The following is a 21,211-nucleotide window of genomic DNA, read 5'->3' on the forward strand; positions in this document are numbered from 1 at the left end:
GTATATAAACAGAAACTTTCCTGTACTCAGCATGCATAGCTTTGGGAGGAGCTATCTCCCTATACATCCAGCCAAATAAAGATTGCCTGCTTCTTAATGCTGCATGGATGTTAAGGAGTTTTTTTTACTTTACCGAATTTTTGGTAACACCTGTGCTCATAGTGAGTATGACAACAACACCCCAACCTTGTTCACATATTATTTTCTCTTAGGGAGACTGATTGTCTTATGGATTCAGAACCTTTTACCTCTAAGGCTGGCTGTGCCCCTGACCCAGAAGACCGAATAGTGAAGGCTACCTGGTACTAGAAGCTGGATGTAAGAATTTCACACAGAAAATACAGAACAAAAGCCTTGGGAAAGGAGGAGAAGGTGAAGTAGAGATGAGGAGAGGTAATGAGGTTTTCTTGAATGAATGAAAACATTTGATGAGGAGAAGAGCAGAACTGTTAAAAATGTGGAAATGGCTTGAGCTTATTCTCCTCCTGCAGAGACCAGAGGGAGCCAACAGTTTAGACTTTTAAGAACTACCATAACCTCAACAGTTTGCAGAGTATCCCGCTAGAATATCTCCCATTGTACTGCAGTCATTATCTTGTGAAAAGTTATTTGAACAAGCTTGTGGTATTTTTGCCTTCCTGGGGTTCCCTGTTTGTGGCAAAACAGAGAAAACCATTCTGAAGTATTACTAGGGCTATTCTTGTGGTGCTGCTTGGCTCTCAGAAAGCTAAGGGAGCTGGGAGATGAAGAGACACAGGCCAGTGAGACCCTGTGCCATACACCTCCCAGTCATGTGGGAACAATGGAGCTTGGCTACATCTGGTGCTAAAGCAATGGCTGCAAACCTCTGTTTTGCAAATCTGAAGGGATGCTTCTAAAAGCTGTGTGAAAAGTAACTAAGAAAAGCAAGTCTACTGCCAGCAGGCTCTGCTTGGCAGTGGAGGCATCCACATGTCCTCTGAACAGTGCTCAGGTATACACAAATGGACTGAACTAGCTGTTTAAAGCTTTTGTTGATGGGTGTCATTGCTCAATCCTTCCCCACCCAAATCACTCTTCTTTTCATTGGCAGCTCAGAACGGGCAACCTCTCCAAGCAGAAGTCACTAATTTTACAAGTAGGGACCAGTACTTATCCCATCTTCCCTCCCTTACCATCTTCCTTCACTAATTTCAGTGTTTCTAAAATTCTCAAGCAGCAAATCTTCTACCATTCCTCTTGGGAAACTAGCATTCAGCCTATTGCCAAAAGAAACTAATTTTCTTCAGCTTGTATTTGGAAGACTAAAAGCATGGAAAAGCCAGTGGGACCATCTGCCCAGTTCCTTGCTGCCACTAAGGGTCTGGCTCCTTTGTATGATCTCAACAACCAAACAGAGCAGTGAGCAATGCAGTGTGTTCCAACATCACAGAGGCTTACAAATAAAACTAGACAAAGTCCTGGCATGATTTATGACTACTATTGTGGGGTTTGGGAACTAATTAACAGAAAGACTGATCTGCAGTTCCTGTTGTACGTAATATATGGTAATTCAAGCAATTTTATCATATTCTGCTGTTGTTCTAAGGTCCTCCTCTAAAAACTGCAAAGTGTATAATCCTGTGGACTCAGGGGGGGTTCCTTCCTCCTGAATGTAGGTAAATGATACATTGGTGTACTAAAGCTTGCATGAAAACAATAGAAACATTCTAGATGAAAGTATTCATCCAATAACATCCCTTTTTACAGCAATTTGTGGCACTGATACTGTCATACAGAGATATGACAAAGCAGCTCCAGCAAAGTATGACCATGCTGTTTCAAGTGAGGAGGAGGTATATAGCAAAGTACAGAGATGGATTGTTCACAAGCCTTTTTTAAGTCAATAAGTATGGTCATCATCAAAAAAGGAACAGGGGAACTACTGTGATAAAAGCAGCCAAAGCAGAACTAAGCTCTAAACCAGTTTGTGTTACATGAAGCATCATCATACATTCTTCTGCTGTCAGGACTAGGTGTTATGTGAGACTACCCAGAACATGCAAAACAGTCATGTCAAACCCCTAATTTCAACCAGTCTGGGCTGCCTCTGCCTCCTTCAGGCTGCATTGTCATCAATCCTCAGCCCAGCTGTCCCTGCATCTCCCCAGGGGATAGGATGCAACACAGCATTTGGGCGTGTCAGCTCTGAGAAGGGTTATCACTGCTCTCGCAGTGTTTGGCAGTACGCAAATAGCAATGAATATCATCCTTGCCCATCTTAAGGTCATTAGGGATTGCAGCTTAGAGCACAGAGGAGTGCTTTTCCAGTCCTTTACCTTGTTCGTGCCATCACCTTCTTGGGCTGCTGATTAACTGGGCTTCCCATGTTGCTGTTCTTCAGGGACCCCTTCTGAGCCAGCTGCCTCTGCTTCTCTGCATATGGGATACAAAGGGGGAAAGCAAAATTAGGGCAACAGCCTGGTTGGCCACCATACAGCTGCAGAAACCCAGATTTGATAGCAGCAAAAGGCATAGCAGAATTAATAGCAACAGACATGACCTCTCCATCTCTCAGGAAAGAACAGCTGGATGAGCTGTGTCCCATCATCTCCAAGGTCATCAAAGGCTAAAGCTAACATACCCTCTGTATTGGGTCTGACTGAGGTAAAGTTCACAGCCCTCACAGTGCTGTGCTTTGCATTACTAGCTGGACAGGTGTTGATAACAGACCAGTGTTTTGGCTACTGCTGAGTAGTGCTGTCCCTCTGACATTCCTTCCTCCATCAAAGGGATGGGAGTGGGCAAAATCTTGGGAGGGGGCACAACCAGGCCAGCTGACCCAAATTAGCCAAAGGGATATTCCATACCATATGATATCAGCTCAGATATATAAAGCTAAGGGAGAGAGGAAGAAAGGGGGGCATTCATGATGCTTCAGTGTTTGTCTCCTGGAGGAACCATTAAGCATGCTGAAGCCCTGCTTCCCAGGAAGTTTCCAAACATTGCCACTGATGGGAAGTAGAGATTGGCCTTATTTTCTTTAGCTTATGCATGCACAGATTCTTGCTTATTTCTTTCTTTCACTATAATAAAACTGCCTTATCTCACCGGCTGGTTGTTCTCCATCTTATTGTCTCCCCTGTCCCAATGGGAACGGGAGTGATAGAGCGACTTAGTGAACACCTGGCAGCCAGCCAAGGTAAACTCATTATGCCTCAACTCACAGCAGCTTGTTGACAACACCCACTAAGATGGTCATAAAACTTCTGGATAAGAACCAGCTAGGGTAGAGACCTTGCCTCTATCTGCACGTGGTTGCTGCATGGATTCTAAAACTGTGCTTTAAAACCTGCTAAAGGGTATTTATCATTGTTCTTCTCCTACTGAGGCTGCCACAGAGGGGCCCAGTGGGGATAGAAGTGTCCATCAAAGCATCATCACCATTTAGTGTTAGCCCAGCCTAGCTTGACACCAGACATGAGTTATTACTGTTTCCCTTTATGGCAACTCTACAGACTAACACATCTCACAACAGAAAATGTTGACCCTACTTCTATTCCTGGCAACCTGTGATCTCTCCTGTGTGTCTTTCTTTTTTATCTCACATTGATTCTGGGGAGTGAAACATTTTGCAGCTGTATTTTTAAATAGTATATTATTTTCTTAAATTTTCTGAGCTTGTTCTACTTGCTGCTGAAATGTACCTGTCGTCAAGATTTCTTCACATCCTCACTGAAGACTGAAGCTGGGTAGTTGTAAAAACGAAGTCCTTTATTGCATTATTAAATCAGTCTCATGAAGGCAAAGTTATTACAGTCCTAGCCAGAATGTAGAAAGGCTTCTAACATAGAGTCCTTAAGTCCCAAGCAGAAACAGCAGCCACAGCAACCGTATTCGGTATTCCGTAAGCGTCTTATACGTAGCAGCCGCAGCAGCAGCAACAGTGGCATTTGATCAGTGTTTTTCGTGAGCCTACTAGCATTCTCAAAGCAGTGCATTTTATTCTATTTTTGGTCAATCAGGTTAAAACACGAATTTTCTACATCCTTGCTGGACCTATCCTAAGCTAAGATTGATGTGTGAAGGCAAATGCAAATTCTTATACAAATTCTACATATATAATTCTATCTGTTCCATCCAGGAATGTTTGGCAACGTTACATCATTTTCATTATGTCTAGAACTTAACTATCTTTGCAAAAGGCAATGCCACTGAACTTTAAACAGGGGTTTAGGTCCCTTTCTTACTAATTCAGTCTCTTATTTGCTAAGGCATTTTTAAAAACCTCTACTTATTTAAAACCAAACTTGCGTTTCTACCTCATGTCTGTGTGGATTTGGCCCAGGGGGATTTGTACTCCAACAGTACCTTAAAACTTGGACAGTACATCAAGCTTTCTTTGTCTATTCGGTGCAAGAGGTATTTAAATTAACTTCTCATTTAGGAGAGACTATTTTTCTTAATATGTACTGGTTTGAAAACAAAACCAGTGAGACTCCAGGTCAGAAATACAATTTAATAGAGAGAGAACAAACAACAAGAAAGATTAAAAAAAAAAAAAAAAAAAAAAAAAAAACAAGGCAAATGCAATAGTACAAAGGACCACTGACAGTCAAAATGCAAACCTGACACCCTGTTGGTCAGGGTGCTGGAAGCAGCCCAAAGTAAGTCCTCCCTGAGTGACAGATGTGGCTCTGTTGAAGTAGAGATGATCCTCAAGAAAAGGGTCCAGTCTTCCTCTGGGAATCCAGTGGGAACAGGCTCCCTTGGGGTTTGGGATTGCTGGTTTTATCCCGGTGGAAAGGCTTTGGCTCCTCCCGCTGGGTGGAGCATCTCACAATGGAATGAGGTAATATTATCAGTCATGTGAGACGCCTTAAATGGCCCATTCACAGGTGATATCCCTCTGAGGAGGATGGGTGGAGGAAGAGATAAGGAGGCACTGCCTTATCTGGTGTTATCAGGTGTCCCATTAAGAGAAGGCATCCGCCCTCTTCCCCCCTTAGAGTTAGAAGAGATAAAGAACAATATCTTCTAACTGACTTCAACAGATGAAAATAGAATACACATTTTGGTTACATTTTTCAACCCAGGACATAATAACTTCTCATCACAGATTCACAACTAAAATTCAGGTCCAAAAGTTAAGCCTTCTGCAGGTATGCAGTGTTTGTGCTGTATTAATACGTTCCTGCCTCCAGTAGGGATAGGAGCCCATGTAGGATGGGTTTTCATATAAACTGATATTCAGTTTTCTGGTTCAAAGTCCTGTTATGCAACAGTTGTTGGTAGGGAGGCAGAAACCATGACTCGAGTCCTCTTGATCATGAGACAAATAGACTGTTTCATTGTTCAAAACTTTCTTCTATAGGGAGTTCAAAACTTCTGGATCTAGACTGATTGGTCTGAGTCTTAGCCCTGCCCAGCTCCTTGACCAGTGACATGTCTGCTCTCTGGACTGGCTATGATCAGCTGAGGTCTTTGCACGAGCTCTCTTATTCACCTAGGGACTTCTAGAACAAGCCAGGTCAGCTGAACTGGACTTGCCATGACCAGATTTATTTTGTTTTAGCTAAGGACTAGCTGTGACAAATCACCCTTTTCGGTTATTATTAAAAAAATGCAAAAGTGTTCTTTGTTATACTTCCTGCAGGCATCTTGCAGGTAGGATGACAAAGATGGTATGAATTTAATTTGAATGAGGCTTTTTACTCAATTTGATAAACTTAATTCCCCAAGCCAGCGATGTGTCCCTTGTTTCACTGGAGCTGTAGCACTCACGTCTAGGAGTTAAGGGAAATTCACTAATATCACAGTCTTTCAGGCTAGCATGTCACAGGTTAATTGCTTAGAAATTACAAGTTACAACTTAACACTAAGAACAGTCAACAATTCAACTTAAAACCATTTCAATTAAAACACACATCTTTCTGCCTCTGATGTCACCCAAATGTTTGAGTCTTGGAGTTCAAGTAGGGTGGTGGGTAAATTGTCTTACCATTGACAATCTTCTGCTTCTGACTAGCTGTTGGCTTGCTAGGTTATGTTGTGAATGGATTTAAAAGCATGAGAAAAACATGAGAACATGAGAACACCGAAGACTCTTGGGAGGGGTGTACATCCCCCCATCTTCTCCCCTTTTCTTATTTTAGCAACTATGATAAGAACAAAATATGTATTTTTGAACAAAATTAATAAGGTGAAACTTATAACTGCCTACATGCTTTACTATTACTCAGGGTCTGCTATTGCTGCAGGGCCTCCTTTTCACTATGAGGACTTGAAGAGCCTCTTTTGGATGAGGCTTTTCATGTTTATCTCAGAGGAAAAAAGGTTCAACTTCTGCAAAGCCAAATCAGCTAGTCAAAGTGACTTGCTTTCATTTTTAGCACAGAATCACCTGGGTTTGATACTTTTCCTGCCAGTCAAGGCCATAGTTTGCCCAGAACTAAAACCTAGACTGGGAAGGCTTGATGATACATGGAAGACTGTAGAACTCAAAGACAAAGTGAGTTTTAAAGCAGGTATGCAGTTTATTCAGCAGCTGGGCACACAAGGGATATCTCCTCCAAAGGTGTGTGAGCCCACTTGCCCACTTGCCCACTTGCCCACTTGCCCACTCACTTTTTCTTTTATCCTTTAGAATGTTACATATGCATCAAGTTTAGCAATACACCTATACATATTCATTCCCTGGCTCCACCCCTCCCTGCTTTGTATGCTCATCATCTTATCAGTCCTTTGCGCCTGGGCAGTTGTCTCTGGTGGCCGTCTTGGGGGTCTTGGGGGTTGCAGAGGATAAAGTAAAGTGGTCTTCATCAGAGTTGACCTTCTCACCCTGTTCCCTTGCACATGCTTACTGATCCTTTGGCCACAGTCCAAGCCACGAGGCCAGTTTCATCTGGTTCCAGGGACTCCAGGAGCCTCATTATCTCAGCATCCTTGGTAGCTTTGCATACTTGTATCCTATTCTGGTAAGGATCTTTCCCCTTATCAGGCATCCTTGCATTCCTTCTTGCTGTTCCTGCATGTAGTCCTGTCCTTTTCCTTCTCAAGCAACGAATACAGTAAAAGACGCAGCAAATATTAAGCAATACGCATCATCTGAATGTCTATTCTTATTCAATACCTTCTAATTTCTGTGATTAATATCCTCTAGTTTCTAACCCCATGTTTCATTGATGTCACACTTTTCCCACCAGTCAAAGCCACAGCTTGGCCATAGCTGAGACTTAGATTGAGTGGGGTTTCCTATCATATCTTTAAAAGAAATCTTTTAGCAATAACTCAACAAACAGCTGGCTTGTTGCTTTGGTTTAGGGCAAATTTGGGAGGAAACCTCTGAATAGGGTCTCTCTGGAAAGCAAACTCAAAAGGCCCGTCCCCCCAGTCAGTCTGGGAAATGAATTTCCTGTGAGAAAAGTGGAAAAAACTATTTATTTAATAAACAAAATACCCACAAGAATAAAGAATGAATAATATGAAACAATAAAACTTTTCGCTGCTCCAAAGAGAGATGGCAAATTTGGGAAAATCTTTGTCATGGGTAGCTCAGCTCACTCTTTTATCAGTCCCAGTCCTTCTGGAGATCTAGGCCTAGTGGGCCGCAGGTGTGAGGTTTCAGTGCTCCTCTGGGGTTTTCAGTTTAGAGCAGATTTAAAGAGTCTCAAGGAAAAGGATAAAAAAACAGTCCAGGGAACTTTTCTGCCCTAGCTAGCTAAAACTAACTAAAAAGCAAAAAAGATCTGTGTCACAGCCTCCGGTCTATGCTTCCAGAGGAATGGAAAAAAATGCGTTAGCAATGTCAATAGTGGCATACCAGTTTGCTGCCTTGGACTCCAGCTCATACTGGAGCTCTAACATGTCTGGCACAGCAGCACTTAGTGGTGGAGTCACTTCATTCAAGGCACGATAGTCTACAGTCAATCTCCAGTCTCCTTCAGATCTGCATACAGGCCACATGGGGTTGTTGAAGGGTGAGTGGGTTTTGCTGACCACCTCTTGGCTCTCTAGCTGACGGATCATCTTGGGGATGAGAATCATACCATCTCAAGTTGTTCTGTACTGTCAGTGATGCACTGTAGAAGTGGCAATTGGCACCTGTTGCTCTTCGCCCTTCAGAAGTCAAACTGCAGATAGGTTTTCTGATAATTCAGGCAAGGTGTTCAATTGCTTAACACCTTCTGTCTCTACAGCCATTATTTTGAATGCTCACTTGAGTCCCTTTGGGTCTTTGAAATACCTATTTCGGAGGAAATCTATGCCTAAAATGCATGGGGCTTCTGGGCTGGTTACAATAGGGTGTTTGTTCTACTCATTTCTTGTCAGGCTCACATCAGCTTCTACTAAAGTAAAATCTTGTGATCCCCCTGTCAAGCCAGCAATAGAAACAGATACTTTTCCTACATATCTTGATGGGATTAATGTGCACTGCGCACTAGTGTTGACCAAGGCCTCATATTTTTGTGATTTTAGTGTGCCAGGCCAACAAATTTACACAGTCTAATAAACACAGTTTTCCCTAGTCTCTACCTGGCTAGAGGCAGGGCCCCTCTAAGCCTGGTTATCTTTCTTTTCTTGGGTAACTGGAGCTGCTTCTTTTTTGGTGGAACTTCTTTTATGAGTCTTGCCTTCCTCTAATTCAAGCATATGTCGTGCCAGATAATCAGTAGATTTTCCATCTCATCTCCTCATATTTTCTCTACAGTCACCCAGGAGGGACCACAGCTTAGCTTGTGGGATGACCCTTCTCTCTTTATTTGGGGGATGTCTGCATTTAGTATTTGTCTTGGGTTGAAAAATGTAACCAAGAATGTGTATTCTATTTTCATCTGTTGAAACCAGTTGGGAGATATTGTTCTTTATCTCTTGTAACTCTAGGCGGGGAAGAGGGCGGATGCCTTCTCTTAATGGGACAACTGATTACACCAGATAAGGCAGTGTAACAGTCTGAAAATCCCTCATCTGCCTCACGACTGCCAGAAGCCGAGACCCCAGGGACCCTGGGCCGCAGCACAGGAGTTCTGGCCTGATTGAGGTGGGATCCAGGCCTTCTCCCTGCAGGTGCATCTATTAGACCGAGACGCCCTCCTCAGAGACCCGTGCATGAACAATGGATGCTGTTACGGTTCCTGAGCTGTGTTTGTGGAGGCCGTGTTTGCTGTCCTGTACCGACCGCACCTGCTGTAAAGGCTCAGGAACACCACTCCTCCATTGTGAGAGAACACCTGCAGTGCCCACGAGATCTGTCCCCCTTCGTGGCATGTTGCCCTTCGCCTCGAAAAAGAACTATAATATTCACCCCAAAAAGGAGACTCCTTGAGGCCTCCCCAACGGACAAGACGGATCTATTGGCGCAGGCTACGAGGACTGTGAAGGTGGTCTTGGTTCCAGCATCACAATGACTCTAGTCTGTTTGTCGGTAGCTATGACCCCCCTTTTCCTCTTTTCTCCCTCTCTCTTTTTCTTTCCCTTCTCTTCTATCTCATAATTGTGTGTATCAATAAAGATACAATTGATTTTACTTGAACTAAGTTCTCATTGCCTCTTTTTGCACTCTGAAATCAAAATGAACCATCACAACCATCCTTTGGCTCGTGACAGGCAGTGCTTCCTTATCTCTTCCTCCACCCATCCTCCTCGGAGGGACATCCTCTGCGAATGGGCCATTTAAGGCCTATCACATGACTGACAACATTACTTCATTCCATTGTGAGATGCTCCATCCAGTGGGAGAAGCCAAAGCCTTTCCACCGGCATAAAACCAGCCATCCCAAACACTGATTCAGATTCAGGAAGACTGGACTCATCTCACCAGCACTGGACCCTTTTTTTCTACAGGATCATCTCTACTTCACAGAACAACATCTGTTACTCCAGGAGGACTTATTTGGACTGTGTCCTAGTTTGAGGAAAAGTGAGTTTTTCAGGAAGCTGAGGTCAAACCAATCAGTGGTCAGGTTTGAATGTTGGCACCTTCAGTGGCCACTGAGGGGTTGGACATGCCTCTGAGAACACAAGGGGCTAAAAGCAAGGACTCCCAGAGAGACTTTCTCTTTTTGGCTCCGCTTTCAGGAGAGGAGCATCTTTTCCCTCCTCCCCTGCCCAGCTGACCAGGCTGGGTGGGGGAGGGGGGCCAGGTGGCCAGGCTGAGGTAGGCCCGGGCCCCAGGGGGGGGGGAAGAGAGAAAGAACGAGACTGGACCTGAGCCAGCCCCATCCAGGATGGAGGGGTGGAGAACTTTGGAGGTGCCTTCCGTCCCCCCGTCCCGATGTGTGTTGTCGTCCCCCCCCCTCCTGGCGTCTTTCCCCCCAGGGAGAAGGTGCCGAGCTGCTGCATGTGGGAGTTTCCGGAGCCTGCCAGTGCCTGAGCCTGTGGCCTTGCCGGGAGACAGAAACTTTTAACTCATTCTGAGGCAGAAGAAAACTATTCCCAGACATTGATTCTCATGGCTGGTGGTTTCAAAAGAGAGACGGACAGCCTGGGACTGAGATGATAAAGGACGATGGAAAAAGACCCCCAGATCGACAGAGATGAAGAGGAGTGGCTTTTTGGGCTGGACTTTTCTTGCGTAATGTTTGCCATAGACGGACCCTGAATTCTCCTGAACATAAATAAGACTGTATTTGGGTGGATGCATTTTGGCTCAAAACCAAAGACTTTGTGGCCTGTTCTTGGAACCCTCGGCCCCAGGGGTAAATGTGGGGGGGACTGCTTGTCCCAATATGAGAAGATGGCTGGTTTTTGGTACTTAGTCAAGCATCCTTAAAAGAGCCCTATATGCGGTTTTGGTCCATGGACAGTGGTGAGAGCACTGGACATGGAAAGGAGGGTGTCACCCTGGCAGACTTCTCCAGGTGGTGCCATGGGTGACATGGGAACACGGGAGGGTGGACCTGTGTTTCCTGTGGGGGGTCTGTGGTGCGAGAGAGACTCCTCTCTCCCTGGATGAATTGAAGATTGGTTTTTTTTAAGGGATGATGACTTTGATTGGGAACCCAGGGTTGTGGAAGGTTTAAGCAAGTCAGATGAGGGTAATGTGCAAGTGTTAACCATTTGAGCATGTAAGGAATGGAAATTGGGGGGAGGAGAAGAAATGTTCTGGGAGGTTTTCATTTCTGCTTTTGGGTGTTTGGGTTTTCTTTTCTTTTTTTTTTTTTTTATGTAGTTCAATAAAGTTTTTTTTCTATTTCAAGTTTTAGTCCTGCTCTGCTCTGTTCTTGACCACATCTCACAGTAGCTCATTAGGAAAAACATACACACATGGGTGCACTGGCATTTGGCCAGCGCCAACCCATGACAGACTGCTTCCAACACCCGGACAACATGGTGTCAGGTCGTATCTCTGACTCTGTCAGGGTTTTCTAGGACTTTTGTTTATTTGCTTGTTTGTTTTTTGTACGACTGCATTTGTGGGTTTTTTTTTAATATTCCTAGTAAACAACTGTTTTTCCTATTCCCATTTTTTTTCCTGAAAGCTCCTAATTGCAAAAAATTGTAATAATTTGGAGGGAGGGGTTTTTACATTCTCCATTCCAAGGGAAACTCCAGTTTTCCCTGACAGATACCTGTCTTTCCAAACAAAGACAGTATTAGAACCTCTGATCTGTACTGCCGATATTTGGAGAAAGCCCTCTTTTATCTCTTCTCTGATCTCTTCTCTGAGTTTCTTGTGGTTCTCCTCTATCTTATCTTCTAGTTTCTGCAGATGTGTTTCTACAGCTGCAATTCTGGCATATGTTGGGCCATGCATAGCATCTGCATATGCTCAGAGCTTCTTTGCCATATTCTGTGCTGTCTCTTCTGTGTCATCTCACTGCATTATTGCTAAAGCAGAAGAGTATTCTTGTGGCCCAAGTCGTACAAGTTTTCGCCACATCACGGATGTAAATGGTACCAAGTCTGGGTTCTTAATGTTTAGATCATCTGAGAAGGCAATCTCTGCCACTGTTATTTCTCTTAAGTGCTGAATTTCTTGTTCTATGGTTTTCTACTGGGTTTGTTGCATATAGAGATCATCTGCACACAGATATCTTTGTGCTACTCTTTTCAGAACTTGTTCTTAGAGACTGCAAGGGTGAGCCTCCCTCGTAATTTCTTGGTCGATATCCAGATCATGTGACAGGGATCCCAAATGCCTCGTTTAAGTGGCATCTAGAATTGTAGCCTCACCTGCAGCATCTCAAAGATGGACTAATCAACTAATTATAAATTCAAGTCATCAAGTGTAATCTTTTTTTAGGCTACAAAGGTCCTTCAGGGAAAAGGACTCAATAGTGGCTTCTGATCTTGTATCAGTTGGTGGGGCTTCTGATCTTGTGCTAGTTGGTTGGACACCTGATCTGTACCAGTTGGTTGGGCTCCAGATCTTGTGCCAGGTGGTTCAGCTTTTGATTTTGTGTTAGCTTGTTTAGCTTCTGATTTTGTGTCAGCTGGTTCAGCTTCTGATTTTATGTCAGTTGGTGTGGCTTCTGATTGTCTGTCAGTTGCTTTGGCTTCTGATTGGGTGCCAGTTGGTTCAGCTTTTGATTGTGTGTTGGGAAGTGGTGAGGGTCCTTCACCTGGATCAGTGTTCACTGGTCAATCGGTTTTGCATGTGTGCTTCTTTCTCTTCTTTCCTGCAGCGACTGCCAGTGTCTTCGGCTCACTGTCTGGTTTAGCTGCTGTCTGAGTAGTTGGGGTGTTGGCTGCAGCCTGAGTGACTGGGATAGTAACTAATTTATCTCCCTGCCCCCCTGCCTCTATCTGCTGCTTTACAGTATCTAGCAGCATGTGATAAGTATATGCCAGGGCCCAGCTTATTGCAATGAGCTTCTTCTCTTTAGTCATCATGGCAGTTCTCTTCCAGATATTTCCCCACCTCATCTGGGTTCTGAATTTGTTCACGTGAAAATTCCCAAGCTGGGGGATCAGAAAATTCCATCAAGGTTCGGCTCATTTTCTCCCATTCTGTACACCACTCAGGATTTTCTACACTTGGGTCTACTTCTGGGTCTATTTCTGAGTCAGGGGTCTCATTAGCCCCTCTGGAAATCTCAGACTTCACTCTAGACAAGCTAAAAGCTATATACAGGAAGCTCACCAGATTAAATACCAGTAAGGTGGTATCTTTAACATTCAGGGGACACTGAACATTTTCTAAAAGTGATGTAACCAATTAAAAAGAGAAGAAGGAAAGGAAAGGCTGCAAAGCTTCATCTCCTACTCCTCCTCCAACAAGCTGGGCACAATTACTAATAAATTCCCAAAACATGCTGCTGGACCTAGGATGCAGGGTAGGACGAAGAAAATACAAACCAAACATACCTGGCACAAACTCTGGTACTTTTATAAACTTTCTATACATCATGAACACTGAGCCTAACAAAATAGCAATCCTAATTTGTGCACCTCTGGTGCAAAAGCTATGTGTTAGAGACAACATTGAAGCTATTTTGGGATAAGAAAACAAACCTAGGGACCAGAAAGATATTAAAACTTCAAAAAAGCCTAGGGAACAGAAACACAAGAAGGATTCTATTCTTAGAGACATTATGAATTCAAGCAGAAACATGGCTGCTGACTGTTTTGTCCCCACACAAAGTACAACCAAAATGCAATCAATAATCAATACAAGTTTTTTCTACTCTCTCGAGCCCCACGTTGGATGCCAATAAAAAATGTATTATTTTGGTTTAGGGCAAATTTGTGAGGAAACCTCCTAATAGGGTCTCTCTGGAAAGCAAACTCAAAAGGCCCCTCCCCTCAGCTGGTCTGGGAAAAGAACTTCCTGTGAGAAAAGTGGAAAAAACTGCTTTGCTTTCAGAGCCAGTCTTAAAGGCACAGAACTCAATATACAGCACAGACAGAACAGACCATTGGGGATTCAAGCATCATAAAGTCACTCTAGGAAAATTTGACATCCATCCCCAACTAAATAATCAATGATATTACAAAGACCTTACAAATAACTACAACTATGCACACATATATACAACTCTTTTCAAAGCACCATTCACCTTTTTTATCACAAACTAATTCAAAACCATTAGAGAAAAGATTTCTCTGTCCTCTGTATCACTGAAGTGAAATACAAAATGTTACTGCTAATCCTGCTGTCCAAAATACCTTTGAAATAAAGTTAACAAGACGTCAAAGAAAACTCCACAAAGTAGTGAAAGGCATATGTGCTTTTTCCTTATAGCCCTGGGATTTCACTTCTTAAAAGCTGCTAAGTTTCCATACTGACAGGGTAGACTAAATTTATAATAAGAGGCAATATCTCTGTAACACGGGATAACTGTTTATAGAAGATATAACTGTGAAATATTAGTAATATGGTTGGAATAGAGGTATCACCTTTATTTCTTAGCAAGAAAATCTCTTTTAAAACTGTAAGATGAGAAAGTATATGTGAATATTACCACAAATATTGTATGAATATATTGCATGTAACAATATGGGATTATCATGTGTATGTTTTCTTTAGGAAAGGTATAAAGACATGACCTCTAGGCTGCAAGGCAAAATATTTTTGTTAATTAGATATTTCTGTTATTACTTTCTCATATATATAGTTTTTAACCTTTCTGTAATCTCAAATTACTTTACTTCTGTAATTAATATCTGCATACTTAATTGCAAAAAACTCAACATTAAAAGTTATGGTTATATTTTGGTTTGAAAATATGAAAACATGTCATTCATATTTTAGGGATAGTAGTGACAGACCTGCTATATTTAGAAATCTGATATTGACTTTAACAGGAGTTGGCATGAGTGAAATATGAAAGGTGGTTGTTAGTAATTTTTAACATGAAAATGCTTTGTTGAAATCCTATAACTGAAATTGTAGGATTTTTGGAAGAGGAAAATAAATATCTTGGTGATTCCTTTTTTCTTTGGAGGGTAAAAACAGTCTGTAAATTATCATGAGGTTTATACAGAAGAAATTACCAAATTAAACCAAAATCCGTAAATATCACACAGCACTATATTGCCACTTCAATGCATACCTGAAAAGAAAGGAGTTTAGTATTGTTAGGACTAAACTGTTGAGAGTATTTTTAAAAAATATTTGAATGGATATCCGTTTCTATGGTAACTATTTGTCGTGTCCAATTATTGGAAACATAACCAAAGGAGGCTTTTGAATTCTGTGGTTAGTCTTTTCTGGGGTTTGTTCTGTATGCTGATCTTTTGTATCGCCATGGGTGAATGGATTGTGGTAGGCGTGGCAGGCTGTGGTTGTTGCATGGGCTGGGAGGCACATCCCCTGCCCTCCCAGCCCCAGTCACCTGCAGTGAGACGACTCTAGTTGATGCCGCATGGTGCGAGGTGCCAAGAGCTTCTTTATGATAGTGTCAAGGTCCCCCCTAGGATTAAACCAATCAGGGGTCAAGGGGCTATCTTTTGGTCTTCTTCCCACAGACCTGGTAGACTTACAGTTGTCTGCTGGAGGTGCAGGAGGAGTCAACATGGTTGCTACGGTTGTTGCTAGGTGTCATGGGTTGGCGCTGGCCAGATGCCAATGCACCCATGAATATATGTTTTTCCTAACAACTACTGTGGGATGTGATCAAGAACAGAGCAGATCAGGCTCCAAACTTGGAAAGAGAAAGGAAACTTTATTAAACTACATAAGAACAGAAAATAGAAAAGAAAAAAAAACCCCTAAACACACAAAAAACAGAAATGAAAACCTACCAGAACATTTCTTCTCCTCCAACACTTTCCACTCTTCCACACTCCAACTTTTAACACTTACACATTGCCTTCCATCTTACTTGCTTAAACCAAAACCCTGGGTTCCCAATCAAAGTCATCATCACTCAGAAAGAACCAATCTTCAATTCATCCAGGGAGAGAGGAGTCTCTCTCGCACCATAGACCCCCCACAGGAAACACAGGTCCACCCTCCCGTGTTCCCATGTCACCCATGGCACCACCTGGAGAAGTCTGCCAGGGTGACACCCTCCTTTCCATGTCCAGTGCTCTCACCACCGTCCATGGACCAAAACCGCATATAGGGCTCTTTTAAGGATGCTTGACTAAGTACCAAAAACCAGCCATCTTCTCATATTGGGACAAGCAGTCCCCCCCACATTTACCCCTGGGGCCGAGGGTTCCAAGAACAGAGATCTTCATCCCTCAAGACAGAGGGTGCCACCACACCCTCTTCCTCTCTTCTCTGTTCTCTCCACTCCTACAGTGGCAAATCACTGCCACAAAGTCTTTGGTATGGAGCCAAATGCATCCACCCAAATACAGTCTTATTTGTGTTCAGGAGGATTCAGGGTCCGTCTATGGCTAACATTATGCAAGAAAAGTCCAGCCCAAAAAGCCACTCCTCTTTGTCTCTGCCCATCTGGGATTCCTTTCATCTTCCTTTATCATCTCAGTCCTAGGCTGTCTCTCTCTCTTCTCTCAAACCACAAGCCAAGAGAATCAATGTCTGGAAAAAGTTTTCTTCTGCCAAGAAAGAGTTACAAGTCTCTGGCTCCCGGAAGGGCCGCAGGCTCAGCACTCCCCCACTCAGCCGGGCACCTTTCTCCCCCCTCGCTCCTTCTTCGCTGCCGGCCGCTGCCAATATCAATTTTGAAGTGGCAATTTCTCTCTGGGGGGGGAGGGAGAGGGGAACAGGGATGGAAGGCACCTCCACAGTTCTCCACCCTTCCATCCTGGATGGAGCTGGCTCAGCTCCAGTCCCTTTCACTCTCTTCTCCCCCCAGGGCACCGGCCTACCTCAGCCTGGCCGCATGGTTTCCCTCCCCCTCCCCCACCCAGCCTTGTAAGCTGTGCAGGGGAGGAGGAGAAGATGCTGCTCTCCTGAAACTGGAACCAAAGAGGAAATCCCTCTGGAAGTCCTTGCTTTTAACCCCTTGTGTTCTCAGAGGCGTGTCCAACCTCTCAGTGGCCACTCCAGGTGACAACATTCAAACCTGACCACTGATTGGTTTGCCCACAACTTCCTGGAAAACTCACTTCTCCCTCAAACCAGGACACTAGGCAACACGGTTTATTGGTGGCGACGGGTGGCCATGCTCATGCCTCAGGCGGCACTGGGTCGGCTCCAGCGGCAGGGCTGCTGGCTTCTCTTCCGGCTTCTGGACTGTGTGCTCCGCCATCTTGAGCGGGTACCTCCCACACCATGTGACGAGTGCCATCTTGGGTGAGTGCCTCTCGTGCCATGTGCTCTCCACCATCTTGGGGTGTTTCAGCAGGGTGTCTCTGGCACGTTATGGGGTGCAGAGCCCAAATATGGTCGCTGTAGCTGGGGGATGGGCAGAGGTGGATATTCTGAAGATGGACCCGGTGAGGGCGGCAGCAGGGGAGCTCTGACGAATAATGGCTGCTTTCCCCTTGGTTTTTAACCCACCGGTCTGCCCTGCTCCACTTCCTTAGAGACCTTTTTGGTGAGTGGTGTCCGCGGTATCTTTACTGCTGTCTCTGCCTCCTGCTCGGCTTCTAACCAACCCAGCAAGTCCAAAACAATTTTCCAGGGCTTTATAATGTTTAGTCTGTGGTTCTCAGACCACACCAGCAGGGCTAGCAATGCCTGCTGCATATACACTTGTTACAGAATTTCTTAGAGAACATAGACATGAGGTATTTTGGAATGAGATTTGAGCTATCCCAAACTGGGCCTCGGGTTCGGGCCTGTGTAGAAGTAGATAAGCCTGTGGCACAGTTAAAATTTAGATTAAGTTGTGTGTATGTATTAGATAGGATAGTTATAGTGAAATTATGGTAGCTACCTTAAACTGAGATTGTTTGCATTCTTTTTCACGCTGAATACCAATTAGAAAACACCTGTAACTGTAAATTATCTGAAACTGTATTTAACCAGCCATTTCGGGGAATATAGGGGAGAACCTATGATTTCACCATATTGGTTGTGCTCTGCGTTGCTCTGTCCAGCTTCCATGTAATTAATAGAGGCCCTGGTTTCATAAGCTACTCCCCATTTAGGTGAAAGGAGAATCAATACCTTGACGATGAGGTTTTCTTCCAGTGATATCTATCTTGCCATGTTTCCAGCAGGGATTTTTTCTATTTTTTCAGCTTTTCTCTTGTTTTTCTGGCTCTCATGCCGACTCGTTTTTCAGCTTTCAACTTTTCCGGCTCTCATGTCTCTGTATTTTTATACAGCCTGATGGGCTGTTCTGTCTCCCTTCACTCTGGTGGGATGGCTGTCATCTTCACACAGGGGCACCATGCATTATGCGACAGTCATAGGTTGGGAGACAGAAATCATGACTCAAGTCCTCTTGATCATGAGACAAACAGCCTGTTTTATTGTTCAAAACTTTCTTATATAGGGAGTTCAAAACTCCCAGATCTAGACACTGATTGGTCTGAGTCTTAGCCCTGCCCAGCTCCTTGACCAGTGACATGTCTGCTCTCTGGACTGGCTATGATTGGCTGAGGTCCTTGCACGAGCTCTCTTATTCACCTAGGGACTTCTAGAACAAGCCAGATCAGCCGAACTGGAGTTGCCATGACCAGAATTATTTTGTCTTAGCTAAGGACTAGCTGTGACAAAGTCCTTCCTTATTTCTTGTGGGAAATCAGTTGGGTTGAGCTACCAATTAGCCACAAAAATTGAGCTAACTGTTCCAATCTCATTCTGCAGTGCTAGACAAGGCTTGTAGGGAAAAGCCAAGCATGGGGCCAGTAAGGCAGGAAAGGGCCTAGTTAAAAACATTCTCCGGGGTGTGAGAAAATTTGGGGAACTATTTCTGTGCCATGCCTGAATAATAGGGGTTTACCAGACTGCTGGCTGAGTGTCTTGGGGATGGTTTATAATCCCATACAATTTTTTGGGGTTTTTGATCTATTTTGTTTTGTTTGTGCCTGGAGTGGCTGCTGTCCCCACCCCAACCCCCATGCCCTCTGGCTCTGGGCCTACGTTTGGGAGTCAAGCCTGGGTTTCTGGAGGGAGTTGGGGGCGGGACGAAAGGCTGTCCTTCCTCTTTTAGCATGGGCTGTTCGACTGGACACATGCAGCTGGCATCTCTGACCAGGGATCCTGCTTTTTTTGAGAGTTTTGCCTGCTTCTTTTTGATTTTTTTTTTGCTTCAGCAGTGTGACTGAGCTTGCCTGTTAGGCTTCTTTTGCTGCTCTGCTGTCAGGAAGCCCCAAGCCAGTGCATGCCCCAGCAAGACACAGGAATACCCTCTTTTTCCTGCTGGAGGGCTGCCCCCCACCCTCCGCACAGCCCGGACCTAGGGACCAACCAGCACTGGTGACAAATCCCTAAGAGCCTTTTCCCTACTGTGTTTGGGAGCCAGACTGGTACTGCCCAACCCCCATCATACCTCTGCCACTGTTCTGGGTTTGTGCTACACTGGAGCTTTTCACTCTCTGTCTGCCAGGAGGTCCTGCCATTCCAGCTTGCTTCTCCTGAGGTGCCTAATACAGCTCCTTTTGCTATCCAGAGGGGACACTGGGATTGGCTGCCCCTGGGGGTTCATAAAGGAAGCCCCTTCTCCATCCCATCCCCCTAGCTGCATCTGCCATGGTCCACGTGAGAGGGAGACAACCCCCTGCAGCTGAGGGAGAATCATCGAAGCTGCCCTGCCCAGCTGGAGAGCCACCAGCGCCCCTGCCATCTGCAACCATAACTACACCAAGGGGGAAAGTGCTTGCGGCCAAGAGAAGGCTGTTATGGGGTTTCTGGGGGGGGGGGTGTTGGAACCCTGGAGGCTGAAAATTTCAGGCTTTCTGTGCTGAGGGGCACTGAGGGTTTGGGGTGTTGTCTGGTGTAGGAGGATAGCTTATATCATAAGGTAGAGCTATCTGCAAAACTGGGCCTTAAACCAGGCCTCAGACCAGGCCTCAGGCCAGGGTCTAGCAGGCCTCAGTACGTTCCACATACGCAGCACAAATAACCTTATCTGTTACTGGAAATGTGTTAAGGTAGTGGTGCTGCTAGCATGGGATAGTTACTGGAAAGACACGGTGGCTACCTTAAACTGCAATAGCTTACATACTTCTGTATTCTCACTGCCTATCAGAATGCACCTGTTCTTGTAAACTATTCTGTTTGTATTTAACCCGCCATCTCAAAGAATAAAGCGGAGTTCGTGCTGGAAACCATACTGGTTGGTCTCACGTTACTCTAGTCCCCGGTCTTACCAGAGCTCAGCTTCAATTGGTGCCCGAATACAGAGACTGAGCCCTGGATGAATAGTGAAATATAAGGCTTAGATGCTGTGAAATATAAGGCTTTGATGCTGGATTATAAGGCTTAAATGCGGAAAAGACCCTGCTTGATTTGATTTAGAACGTGTGTGTGCCGCTTGCGGACTACAAGTCTGAATTTGCGGGGCAGATCGGGGAGCGTCAGCTGATTGGATTGCTTAGAAAGGCTACAGTGCCACCTGCTGTCAGCGGAGAGAAGGTAAGCAGCCACGCGGATGGATTCATTAATGGAGCGCGGTTTTATGGCTGCCATGCATCTTTTAGAGTCCATTGTCTCGAAAAGAGGCGAAAATACCAAAGACTCTGATATAAATTGGGTAACCCTATGGGTTCGGGAAGAACGAAAGCGAAAGCGGCCATCATTTCTTTGCAGAGAAGCAGGACAGAAAGAGAAAGGCAGATTGCTATGGGATGTTGTAGTTTTACCAGCAAAAAGAGCAAAGAGACGTTCAGAGTTAAGCGTAATTTGGGAAAAAGCAATAAATACCTTGCAAACATTCGCAGTAAAGAGCAAAGCCGTAATTTTAGCTGGAGAAAAACAGATTCCCTGTCCCTCTGCTTCCCTCCCCAAGATAAAGGAACAACAGGAAAAATCTAAGGTAGCCAGACGCTTCAGTGGAGATTCCATGCATTCCACGCATTCTGAGAGTGAGAATGCAGCTCCGCTTTGCCCCTCCCTTTGTTCGTCTCTGGCCGGCTGTGCAGGGAGAGGGCAGAAAGTTCTCCCTGCAACTCTCAGGCGGAATGAAAACAACCAGGAAGTGGCTCAGCTGCCAGACCCGGGAGGCGGTGTGAAAGATGAGAAGGCAGGCGGGGCCGAAGGCAGAACAAGGAGGGCACAAGTGATGCAGCAAGGAGGCGGATCTCAGGGCGGTGCTGGAAGCGGTGTTAGATTCCTCCTAACAGGAAAAGGAGCTGACACAAGCCCTTACAGCCCCCCCCTTCGCTGAGTGCAGAGGCTGTCAGTATCGTCTTTGAAGAAAAGCAAGCATCGTAACTCGACCCTATGTCGTGCTATTACCCAGGAAGCCTTCAGGATTGTTAAACAGAGATAGTGAAAACATGC

General features: G+C 44.7%; 1 protein-coding gene across 1 annotated transcript in view; it reads right to left on the reverse strand.

Moving 5' to 3' along the window:
• LOC134564839 (protein FAM219A-like) overlaps nt 1-17,144 on the reverse strand; it is a 31,328-nt gene extending 14,184 nt beyond the window's left edge. Inside the window, exons 1-2 of the mRNA XM_063424059.1 lie at nt 16,955-17,144; nt 2,298-2,394 (exon numbers count right to left, since the gene is read on the reverse strand). Of these exons, the coding sequence (XP_063280129.1) occupies nt 2,298-2,394; nt 16,955-17,144 (287 nt within the window). The remainder of the gene's footprint in view (nt 1-2,297; nt 2,395-16,954) is intronic.
• Between the last annotated feature and the right edge of the window lie 4,067 nt (nt 17,145-21,211).

Source organism: Prinia subflava (genome assembly GCF_021018805.1).
Source record: "Prinia subflava isolate CZ2003 ecotype Zambia chromosome W unlocalized genomic scaffold, Cam_Psub_1.2 scaffold_22_NEW, whole genome shotgun sequence".
NCBI classification, from domain to species: domain Eukaryota; kingdom Metazoa; phylum Chordata; class Aves; order Passeriformes; family Cisticolidae; genus Prinia; species Prinia subflava.